The sequence below is a fragment of the Jaculus jaculus genome, chromosome 6 (genome assembly GCF_020740685.1).
Source record: "Jaculus jaculus isolate mJacJac1 chromosome 6, mJacJac1.mat.Y.cur, whole genome shotgun sequence".
Classification (NCBI taxonomy): Eukaryota; Metazoa; Chordata; class Mammalia; order Rodentia; family Dipodidae; genus Jaculus; species Jaculus jaculus.
The window spans coordinates 161,144,398-161,156,423 of record NC_059107.1 but is presented as its reverse complement, the minus strand read 5'-3'; the positions used below and the strand labels follow the sequence as shown (position 1 = coordinate 161,156,423).

The 12,026-nt window shown below is 55.4% G+C and overlaps 1 protein-coding gene across 1 annotated transcript in view; it reads right to left on the bottom strand.

The window, feature by feature from the left end:
- Parvb (parvin beta) overlaps window positions 1–12,026 on the bottom strand; it is a 105,113-nt gene that overhangs the window by 41,568 nt on the left and 51,519 nt on the right. The window contains exons 2-3 of the mRNA XM_045153372.1: window positions 10,604–10,693; window positions 7,870–7,940 (exon numbers count right to left, since the gene is read on the bottom strand). Of these exons, the coding sequence (XP_045009307.1) occupies window positions 7,870–7,940; window positions 10,604–10,693 (161 nt within the window). The remainder of the gene's footprint in view (window positions 1–7,869; window positions 7,941–10,603; window positions 10,694–12,026) is intronic.

Genomic DNA, 12,026 nt, shown 5'->3' with positions numbered 1-12,026 from the left:
CAGCCCAGGACTTGGCAGCGGGGCCTGAGCAGGGCAGGGTGCCTCCATGCAGCCCGGTGGGCACCAACTTCACCCATGGGACCACGGTCTACGGCTGACTTTCTTCCCAGACACTAAGAGAGGAGAAAATCAGAACTTCAAGCCCAGAAAGATCCTAACACAATGATCTGGGCAATGAGATGTGAAATGTCCTCTCGGGGAGACACGCACACCCCGTGGGATGCTGTTGGCTGCTCCTCTGCATGCTTAACAAGTGCCGTGTTTTTTATGTCCGGCTCCAAATGCATTGCTCCAGCTAAGGTCTGATCTCAGGGATCCTTCCTCTCTGTATGCCTGTGGCAGCCAGGTTAGGAGCTCATTCCCCACAAACCAGCCCTCCTTCAGATGCCAGCTGCAAAAGGGGCCCGCTACAGACTTCAGGTCTGTTCCACAGATGGCAAATCAGGCCTCCCTTCCGGGGGTCCTGTAACTTGCAATAATGGCTCTCAGGGCCTGGAGAGATGGCTTAGTGGTTAAGGCACTTGTCTGCAAAACCAAAGGACCCAGGGTCAAGTCCCCAGGACCCACATAAGCCAGATGCATAAGGTGGCACATGTGTCTGGAGTTCATTTGCAATGGCTGGAGGCCCTTATGCGCCCATTCTCTCCCTCTCTGCCTCTCTCTCTCTCTTTCTCAAATAAATAAAACTTAAAATAAAAAAAAAAAAAGAATGGTTCTCAGACTCCAGGAGTGTGCTGCTCGTACAATAACAGTGATGGCGAACTGTAAAGGAGCAGGGCTGGGGACAGTAAAATGGAAGCAGAAGCTCAAGGTGGGTGAGGCAGGGCACAGATTCGTGTGTCCTCTGAAGGTGCTCCCTCTGGAACCGGAAGTCCTCACCAGCCTTGAGGCTCTCACCTGGCCTCATTCTGTCTCTTAACAGCCACAGTGGATTACGTCACTGGCCATCAGAGATAGATTTCACCGTCCAGACCCCTCCCTTCCGCAGAAGTCAATAGTGCCAGCCCCGTAAACACGAGCTGGTCCCTCTGAGACAGCCTAATTCAAGGCTAAGCAGGGCTCAGCCAGAGTGCCCTGATCAGCAATGACGCAGGTGTGGACAATGGCCACAGCAGCCTCCTCCCCCTCAGGCAACTCTGAGGCGCCCAGGGCTCTACCAGACCCTGGGGACGAGGACTAAATCCATCAGACACCAGCATGCAGCAGGCTCTCTCCTCGGGCAAGCACAGGGTATACCACCTCTCACTGGAGAGCCGTTAATGACACAAAGTGTCTCAGTCATAGGCCTCCATCTGCCAAGGTAGCAGCCATCTCCCCGCAGGAAACTGGTGGCTTCTGGAAGCCACCAGGAAAAATGGCCTCATAAATAAACACCAGCAGGGAGGCCGCCCGAGCAAGTCTTTGGGGCTCATGAACCCACAGAACAAGAGGTCCATTGGTGAGGTGCTGCCAGCCTGGCAGCCGCCTCCTCTCCACCTGCCTAGCTGCACTCAGTGCCCAGCATTCACAGCAACAACATGCACAGGGTATCGCTTCACTGCACTGCACCTCGGGCTGAACTGGGATCAGGCCTCCAGCCCCTCATGGCCCAATCTACATGACAGAGAGTCCAAAGTAGTTTTTGAGGCCAGATCTCATTCCAATGCTGGGATTCCTATCAGTAGGCGGAGGGCCTCTCAAACACAGAAGTACACTCCTGAAGCAATGGAGGCCGGATGGGGACAGCCAAGAGGGGACAGGAGAGGCCACCAAGACCACAGGGGACATCACAGATGTCAGAGAACAGAGGAGCAACAAAGAAGCCAGCCAGGCTTCCTCGGTCACACTGCTCTGATCCCGAGACCAAGAGTGGCCATGAGGGACAGTTGGCCACAATTGCTGTGTCCAGCAGAACAAGTCGTTCAGATCAGCTGTCTTCAGACTGGCTTGGGCTTTGCGTTTAAAACACCTGATTCCGGTGGAAGCTGGAGAGACGGCTCAGTGGGTAAGGAAGGGTGCTTCCTGTGTCATTGTTGAGGACCTGAGATCTGAGTTGGATCCCCAGCACCCATGCAAAAAGCCAGGCATGCCGGGCATGGTGGCACATGCCTTTAATCCCAGCACCCAGGAGACAGAGGGAGGCGGATTGCCATGAGTTCGAGGCCACCCTAAGACTACACAGTGAATTCCAGGTCAGCCTAGGCTAGAGTGAAACCCAACCTCAAAAAGAACAAAAACAAAACAAAAAAACCAGGCATGCATGGCCATACACACCTGCAACCTCGGTCCCTTGGGGGAAGGTGGGGTGGACACAGGAGAATCTCTGGGATTTGCTGGCCAGCCAGTCTTACCAAATGTCAGCAGCTCTGAGTCCCATGAGAGATGTCCTCTCAAGGAAACAGGCAGCAATGCAGAGGAGGTCACCGGACATTCTCCTCTGACCTCTGCATGCATGCACACAGGGCATGCACACACAGATACACGGATGATTATACGCACACCACATATGCACCACAGCACATAGACTGCACACACGCATGTGCACACACAAAATAAAACCTGCTTCTGGGGAGGACAGAGGCAGGGCTCAGTGGGGGAGCCTGTGTCGTGCATGCATAAGATGCTGTGTTCTGTCCCAAGCACTGGGGAGGGGAAGAAAAACACATGCTTTTGGATTGAATGCCCACAAGGGACCACCAGGGATGACTCCTCCTCTAGAAGCTGGGCCACTGGTCTAAGGTACACAGAAGACAGTCACATAGTGACTCGGGGGGAGGTGTTTTATGCGCCTCCCACCAAGACTGGCTGCCTGCACCCTAGTTCTCAAAGTGTGCTAGGTGTGGGGAGATGGCTCAATGGTTAAAGTGTGCTGGGCCCATCTGCACTAGCAAGGTCCTAGCCCCAGCCCCTCCCCCAGAGATCCTTCCCCAAGGTCCCGAGCCCGCATGACTTCATTCTGTGTCCATTGCCAGCCATGACCTTGAAGCCTCCAGAGTCCTGGAGTCCTCCAATAGAATCATCATCCAACCCTAAGGCAGGTCTGACCTTGCGGGTGGCACTGGAAGCGAGGGTCATAGGGGAGGGGAAGGAGGGCTTGCTCAGCACGGCCCAGCACAGGGTGGGGAGGGAGGAGGAGAGAGGCTGACAACGACAATGGTGGAGGCAGAGCAGGTTGTAGGTGCTCCACCCAGCAACAGCTTGGGGACAGGCCAGGGCTGGCTCCCATCCTAGTAACCACTGGTGGGCTGGCCCATCCCCACTCACGGCACGGGTTTGCTACAGGGGCAGCTTCCTGTCAGGCCACAACAATGTGGGTAAGCCCTGCCCGAGGGGCATGCCGTGGTCTCCCCCATGACACCTAACGCCACTTAACCTCGCGTAGCCGTGGCGCCAGCCAGCCGCGCTCGCCTCTGGGGAGCTGCAGCCGCCAGGAAAGCGAATGTCTGATGTGCGTCTCCACTCGGCCGTGACGGCCGCTGCCAACTCCCGGCCGCCCGGCTCCTCCGCTGCTCCCGGCTCTCACACTCGTTTTGGATCAAGCGGCCTGCCCCAAGACAAGACCTGCAGGCTGGGAGCTGTGGGGCTTTCCAGAAGTCTGGGTCTCGACACGCATGCTGTGCGCCAATGGGACAGCTGCAGGTCCAGGCGTCTTAGCCTCTGACAGCCAGCTCGTGACGGCGATGGTCAAGCTCTCTGCCACGACCACAGGAGCAAGGGCCACCGGGCCTGGCCCAGGTGGATGGCCTTAGCTATGGTGGGAGGAGCAGTGGTGTAGGGAGGGGTGGCACCACATGCCCTTCTTGCTTCTTGTAGCTTCCGTAAGGGACTTCCAAAAGCCTGCTGGCTTTTCACGGTAACAGTGCGGTCTGCGCCTGCCGGAGGTCAGAAGTCAAAACCGGCCTCACTAACGAAGGCCAAGTGTCGGGAGAGGAGAGCTGGCTCCTCTGGAGACCCCAGGGAGACCCTGTTTCTCTGCCTTCTCTAGTTTCTACAAGGGCCTGTGATCCGTGGGGAGTGGCCTGCTCCTTCCTCCAGGTCAGCAGTTGGACACCTTTCTTCCATCCTCACCACCTCCATGTACAGCAGGGTCCCCTTGGCCCAGCTCGTAACCCACGTCCCTGGCATGATCTTCACTACATGTGCAGGGTCCCAAGTGCCATTCAAGGTGGTCGCCACGTGGTCATCTCTGGAACCACAGGGGGATGTGATGTAGCCCACCAAATCCAAGCACTGTCAGAACGAGGGCAAACGCTCGTGTGCGCATGTGCACGTGCATGTGCACACACGAGTACATGTGCTTGTGGGGCTCACGTGTGTGTACACACATGAGTACACAAGCTGTGCAATTCACATGTGTGTGCAAGTACAGGTGCTCATATGTGCACATGCACATGGGAGCCAGGACAGTCTCAGGGGTCATTCCTTTCTCGTCGTCCTATGTTGAGACAAGGTCTCTCATTGGCCTGGAACTTGCTAAGTGGACTACACTGGCTAGCCAGCAGGCCCAGGTGGTTTGCCTGTCTCTGCCTCCTCAGTGCTGGGCATGCCACCGTGCCTGGCTTTTTTTTTTAACGTGGGTAAAGAAGTGCTCATGCCTACACAACCACCACTTCACCAGCGGGCCATCGTCCCAGCCCTGAGGACTAATGCTCCTGGAAAGCTGTTGCCATCTCCGTCTAGTGACCAGGCGGCGAGGCAGGCGCACGACCGCAAGGCTTAGGGACAGCCACACCTGCCGTGGGTCTCAGAACTGCACATGGGAAGATGCATTTGTCCCTCGGCTCCTGCCCTTAGTCCTCCATCCCCTGCTCCCTCGGGCATGAGCATCCTGTGCCTCCAGCCCCTCTGGTTGGTACACCCTGCCCTTGGTGAGGCCCTCCATCACAACCTGGAATCTAGACAGTAGAGCCGCTACTATAAACCCCGCAGGTCCCTCTACTTCAGCTCTGGATGCCAGAGACTTTGGTTCCCCTGTAGACACTCAGCTGGCCGGCCCCCAGGGCCCCCTGTGGCCCAAACAGCCTCTGATCATAGGAGGTCAGGCCAAGCAGGGGTGGCCCAGTGAATGGGGGTGCAGTGAGTCAGGGACAAGGGCCTTACTCATCCCTTCTGGCCCCAGCTCTGATGCAGAATCTAACATTCACCAGGCTCCATGAGGGGAGCTTCACGCAGGTCCAGCCTGTCCCCACACCACAGTCCGAGTAACCCCCAGGAGTGACAGCACCTCCCTGCCCAAGGACTGCAGGAAGACTGCATTGGTGGAGGAAGCTTGTGTAGTCCCAAGAATGGTTTGAATGTAACAGAAGAAAACTCAAACAGGTTTGTGGGACAGTTCGTTTTATGAGCCAATGCGCAAGGGCCCCAGGGTGCCTGGTAGATATCCTTGCTGGCCATGTCTGTGAGGGTGTTTGCAGGAGAAATGGATGGGTTATCAAAGAAAGTGTCCTCCCCAAGGAGGGTGGCTGTGGGTCTGAGTACAACATGAGCAGGAAGGCTGATATCTATCTCTCTCTCTCTCTCTCTCTCTCTCTCTCTCTCTTCCCCCAGTACAACATGACCTGGCACACGGACATTCTGTCCCCAGCAATTTTGGTTCCCAGACCTGCAGACTTGGGCTGGAGTTGCCAGCATCCTCCCTCTGCTCTTAGCCTTAGCACAATGCCACAGACCCTCCCAGGGCTCCAGCGTACAGTTCTCAAGACTTCTCGCCTTCCAAAGCCATGCGGAGCAATCCCTTAAGACAACTCATCACATGCATGATACACGAAGGTTGGTTCTATTCCTCTGGCTATCACCAACAATTTCCAGCCACCCCTGGCTCAAACATCACCTCGTGAACAACACTGGTGGCAAAATAATTTACTGTCCTTAAGAACATCCTTTTGCCATAAACCACAAGCTGGTGAATACAGGGGGAATCTTTTAATAAAACAGATAATTAAAGTCATGAAGAATCAGCATCCTGGGCTAGAGAGACAGCTCAGCAGTTAAGTGTGCTTCCTGTGCAAGCATGAGGGCCTGAGGGGTGTGACTCTGCCTGCGTGTGACTCTTCAGAGCCCCGTCACCAGCTGACGCTGGCCACATGCTCCTGCAATCCCAGCCCCGCAAAGGAGAGCAGAGACCAGCGGGACAGACTGCCCAGGCTCCCGGAAAAACAGCCAGCTCCACTACCAGTAAGAGACTCTGGCTCAAATAAGAGAGGGCGGGAGAGCAATGGAATAAGACCCCCAATGTTCTGCTCCAGCAGCCACAGACAAGCACCCCCACCACAGATCCGTGCATGGGGCGCCACAAGGGCACATACACAAGCAAGCGCCACACACACCACATTGCATATCCACATACACAAGCCAAGAAAAAAACACCTCATCATCTTGGGGTTTGTGGTGTAGCTCAGTGTTGGAGCACCTGCTTGAATGTATGAGGCCCTGGGTTCTAACCACAGCACTACAAGAAAAAGGAAAAGGAAAAGAGAAAGAACCACCTCTTTGGGTGACTTGCCCGAACACTGGCGTTTTCCATTTACTTTTCTAAAAGGACTTTCAAGCCACCTTGCGTATCCTGCATTAGCCTTTGTGAAAACACAGTCACACGAGGCAGCGTGTCACAAGGGCAGCGCCCGGTCCTGCCACAGCAGTGAAAGTGGAGAGACTAAAGGAAGAATGTCTATTTCTGGCACACCACTGTCACACGCAGCATTTTAAAAGCCTCACGTCACCTGACCTGGCTCCAGGTGTCCAGGGGCAGAACACTTGTTGGAGCCCTGTCTGCCTCTGTCTGGGGTGGGTGACCTTCAGAACCCCACTGTGATGAGAGCAGTCAAAACTCCAAGACACCCCTGAGCAGGGGTGGACACAACACTGGGAGAGAGCTGTCCTGGCTGTCCCCAGCAGCCACAGAGCCGCAGCCCCCCTCACTCCTGTGACTTTGGGGGGGGGGCAGTTTGTTTGCTTTGTTTTGGTTTTCTGAGGTAGGGTCCAGGCTGACCTGGAATTCACTACGGAATCTCAGTGTGGCCTCGAATTCAGGGCGAACCTCCTACCTCTGCCTCCCGTGTACTGTGAGTAAAGATGTGTGTCACCATGCCTGGCTTCCTGTGCCTTTTGGGGGTAAAGTGACCACCTTTCTCACATGACTGACATTCTGGTTTCTGTGCATGGTGGGTGTGGGTGCCTGCCCCTCTCAGTCCTGCAGGTCCTGGAGCCCCTCTACAGGCAAGGCCATAGATGGGGGAGCATATCCTGCTCCCTAAAACTCTTGAGACAAGACACGTGAGGCTCCAGGACAGCACAGGCCCATCCGAAAGGTCCTGGGACAGTTCTGTCCACCCATGCCAGATCCTGAAAAGCCCCTGGCAAAGCTCTGGCCAGTGCCTTCTCACGGTCATTTTAAGGCCCCTAGCTACCCCAGCACAGGGGAATTCAGTGTCGCAGAGCCATCTCACACTCTTTTTTTTTTTAATTTTTAATTTTTTTATTTAATTGAGAGCGACAGACACAGAGAGAAAGACAGATAGAGAGAGGGAGAGAGAATGGGCGCGCCAGGGCTTCTAGCCACTGCAAACGAACTCCAGACGCGTGCACCCCCTTCTGCATCTGGCTAACATGGGACCTGGGGAACCAAGCCTCGAACCGGGGTCCTTAGGCTTCACAGGCAAGCGCTTAACCGCTAAGCCATCTCCCAGCCCCCTCACACTCTTTTCTTAAAGCCCTGGAGCTACCCCAGCACGCGGGGTGCCAGTGTCGCAGCGCCATGCCCCATTCCATCCCTGCTGAGCCAGAGCTAATGTCCCTTCCAGGAGTCCATGGTCTTGGCTTTCTCCCTGGGCCCACGCAGCCCCCAAAGCCCCAGGACAGCAGGGATGCTCCCACCATGTCAGATGGCCTCACCTTGACCAGCTCCTTGAACTTGGGGTCCTCCCTGGAGGTGGGGTCGATCATGGTTCGCTCCTCATTCTCCTCTGCCGGGGGACAAAAGGGGCTACAGTGAGAGGTCATGGGGGTGGCTGGGATGGTGGGGGTGGCTTACTCCCTTGCTGACAAGGGGCAGGAAGCAGGTGGGGAAGCAGAGACCCATCACGTTCTCGTGAAGACAGGCCACGCGGCCTTGTTAGCCAAAGCAACAGTTCGAGGTGAGACATCTGCATCACACCCACTAAGGCGCAGTGAGCACTGAGGAAGAGGGGCTGGAAAGAACATGTAAGCCAGAGGATGGGGAGGAGTGCTTTGGAACACTGTATTTCGCACCCAAGGCTCTCATTCAGTCATCGCTTTCATGACTGCACAGTGGCTGTCATTCCCAAAACAACACCAAGACAGGATCATGACGATATGGGAAGGCAACAAAAGACAAAGAAAAGAAAGCAAGGGAAAGACACCAAAATGGTGGGGGAGGGGGTGGCTGGAGAGATGGCTTATCAGTTAAGGCGCTTGCCTACAAAGCCAAAGGACCCAGGTTCGACTCCCTAGGACCCACATAAGCCAGATGCACAAGGTAGCGCCTGTGTGTGGAGTTTGTTTGCAACAGCTAGAGGCCATGGAGTGTTCATTCTCTCTATCTGCTCCCCCTCTCTCAAATAAATAAAATTTTTTTTAAAATGTTAAAGCAAAAAAATAGTAGAGGGACTGGTTAGAGGGAGGAAGGGGAGGGGGAGGGGTGATATGAGAGTGATGGGAGAGAAATATAATCAAGATATATTATGTAAATATATAAAAATAATCAATAAATATATTTTTTAAAACCCACAGAGCCAAAGTCCATCACGCTGCCCACAGAGAACCCACGCAGGTTCTGACAGCAGCTTGTTGGAACTACACCCGTGCAGAGAGAGGAAGGAGGAGAGGGCAGAGGCCTGGGACGCGCCCCTTCCCGGACCTGAGTCGTGGGAATGGCTGCTGGGTGCACGGGGTGGGGGGTGAGGGGCTCCTCCAGCCCCTGCTTATGAGCCTCCCCGGCGGGGGGCGGGGACACCGGTAGCACCGAAAATGCTTCAGGCGATACATGGGATTAAACCCAAATGCAACGTCGCACAAAGACCCGTGCACTTGAGGAGATGTTAGAAAGAGAGAGCGGAACACACAGCCGTGAGGGAGGGGTGACATCTCCCAGCAAATCACATGCAGCCCATCTTCCTCGGCTTCCCCCACCCCCCGTTTTCCCTACAGGCCCCAGCCGAGACCCCACGGGTGACAGGGAGCCAGCTGAGCTTTTCAGTGGGAGAGAGGGGGTACCGTCATGGAGATGGGGGTGAAGGGGAGCACAGAGGATCCAGTGCCTCCCAAACTGAGAGGCCGGAAGCACCTGCCACGACAGCAGCCTAAACAGCAGGAAAGAAAGAGAGGTGCACTTCCTGGAGGGGAGACCTGTGGGCCGGAGGGCGTCTGGGGCCCAGGCTGCCTGGAGCAGCGCCTGCTTCCTCCCAGAGACCTTGCTGACCTGATCATGTCACAGAAACTGAGGAAGGACCATGATCTGCCTCTGAACCACGGTGAAGAAAGAAGCAGAACTTTCCACACATTCTAGACTGACCGATCCCAAAGCACACTCACTTCAAGGGCAGCAGGACTGTCATCCTGTGAGCGCCAGGCAGCCAGTCAGGGCCTTCACCACCACCACCACCACCACCCCCGCCCCCCCCGGCCCCTGCAGGTCCCAGCCAGCCAGCTTCAGATGCCAGCATTACGCTGAGGTGCAGGGGTGGAGATGTGTGGACCAGGCACCAAGTTTCTATATTTCCTGGTGCATTGAGATCTTGGGGCCTGCTAACCCTCGGAAGATTGCCCTCCGAGGCTGCCCACCTTCTAGAGAGCAAGAGAGCCCTCCCCAGCCTCCTCCTCTAGGGGGCACTCACAAGACTCCCCACACCCCAAGCCCTTACATACTCTTGCCCCCCTGACCTCACACCCCAAGCCAGTACTCCTGCCCCACCCCGACCTTGCCCCTATAGCCAGCTGCCAGGTAAACCAGGCCAGCCCTTTGTCTCAGAGTCACTGAAGAGCCCAGGCCAGCCAGTCCTCAGCTGCAGGACCCTTAGCTCTTGCTGACCCAACCCTGACTGCCTGCCTTGCCCTGTGTGGCCATCCTCTGGCATCTGCACCCATGGCAAACTGTGCTCAGCATCTTCCTTAGTCTCTTCACTGTCACCACACTTGATCACAGAGTCTCATCTGAACACGGGGTAGAAACCAACAACAGAGGGATTGCTTCCTCCCGGGGACTTGTCTGAAGAAGACTCCACTGAGACCCAAGTTCTCAACCACCTCCCACATGGTGCCCAATCAAAAGGCTTGTCCGGCCGGAGAGATGGCTTAGCTATTAAAGATGCTTGCCTGCAAAGCCAAAGGACCACAGTTCAATTCTCCAGGACCCCCGTGAGCCAGATGCACAAGGTGGTACATGCGCATGTCTGGAGTTTGTTTGCAGTGGCTAGAGGCCTGTTGTGCCCATTCTCTCCCTCTCCCTCACCCTCTCTCTCTCTCCCCCTCTCTCTCCCTCCATCTATCTATATATTTATCTCTATCTGCCTCTCTCTCTTAAATAAATAAACAGACAAGGCCAGCCCATAGAGACAGGTTTCACCCCAAAGACATACATCTCATGAAGAGTACTGAGGGGCCACCGTACCTAGCTGGGTGTCTTCAGGGTGAACATCCACCAAGGCAGGGGACATGGGTGAGTTGATGGCACTTTTGCCTTCTTCCTGTAGGTCACTCACTGTTGGGTGCAAAGAGAAAGAGTCTGGGTGAGAACAGTCCTTGCGCCCCACAGGCTACTATGGAAGACGAACCCCCCCTCTCCCCCACCCCCATTCCCACCACCCAAAATGCTTCCAGCACTTAACAGACATAACCCCCCCACACACACACACCCCATTCTGGGGAAAATATCCCATTCAGAGGGAAGTGCTGCCCAAGTTCTGCAATTGCTCCATGTCCCAGACACTTCCTGATTTCCACCAAGCACAAGGGGCCTGACTGTTCACGCTCCTCAGAATATGTGGCTGAGACATGGAAAGTTCTGGATGTTTCTGTAGGCTTCCAGACCAGCCTGAGGCTGCTGTGGTACACAAAGCTCCAACCCCAGCAGGCACTAAGAAGGCTGAGTGACTTCCCTCATGGTTGGGCCGTGGCCTGTGCTGTGAACTTGAGGCTTGATTAGCACTTGATGGCCACATTCGTGGGACAGAAATCTGACGGCAGGTGCAGTGAGTTCTTATAGTTCGTGTCGCCTCTGTGGCTCTGTTTAACGAGGCTGTACTTTGTCGGGCCAGAAGCCTGGCTCAGTCTAGTCACAAATTGGGTTCTCCATGGCCCTCTCCAGCTGGGTGTGGCCCTTCTGGATCTCCACTCTATAAAGATAGCACCTACCCAGGGATGGCCACCCGTGCCAGCCTGGCAGGCCCTGCTAACCCCACATCATGTGTGAACAGGGTAGAGACACAGAGACCAGCTTTCACGTAGTAGAACTCAGGTCTGCATGTGCCTCAGGAAATCTACTTGACAATGTCCTGGAGCCAGCAAAGGAGTGGCCTCGGGTCCCTCTCTCCCCACCCATGCTGATTTCCATGTGTGCATGTGCGCCTTGGGACTTGTAAAGTAACGAAAATCTTCACTTCCGTCTGTGTCTCTCTTTCCACCCTTAAGATCTTAAATCACTATAGAGGTACCGGCCAAGGGGAGACCAGGACCCAGAACGGGCATCAGAATCTAGGGAAGGAAGTCCAGTCTTCATGCTGCGATAGCGGGACCACTGCCCAGGGAGTACAAGCTGTGGGTATGTGGGGTGCAAGGGGGTTCAGTCATTACAGGGTGCAGAAAGATACACAGTTGCAGCACACTTGGATGCCATGGTCCCAGAGAGACCCTGGTGGCCTCCAGCCCCCAGCCACAACAGAGGGTCAGTGGTCACGCAGCCTGTGAACAGTACACTCCTCCATGGTCCAAACCCCGGAACCCACAACCATGGCTTCCTCATAGGCTGAACCTCAGACCTTAGACTTGAGCCATAAGATCCAGAGTCGCAGGGGTGAGTTCTAGCCACACATGTC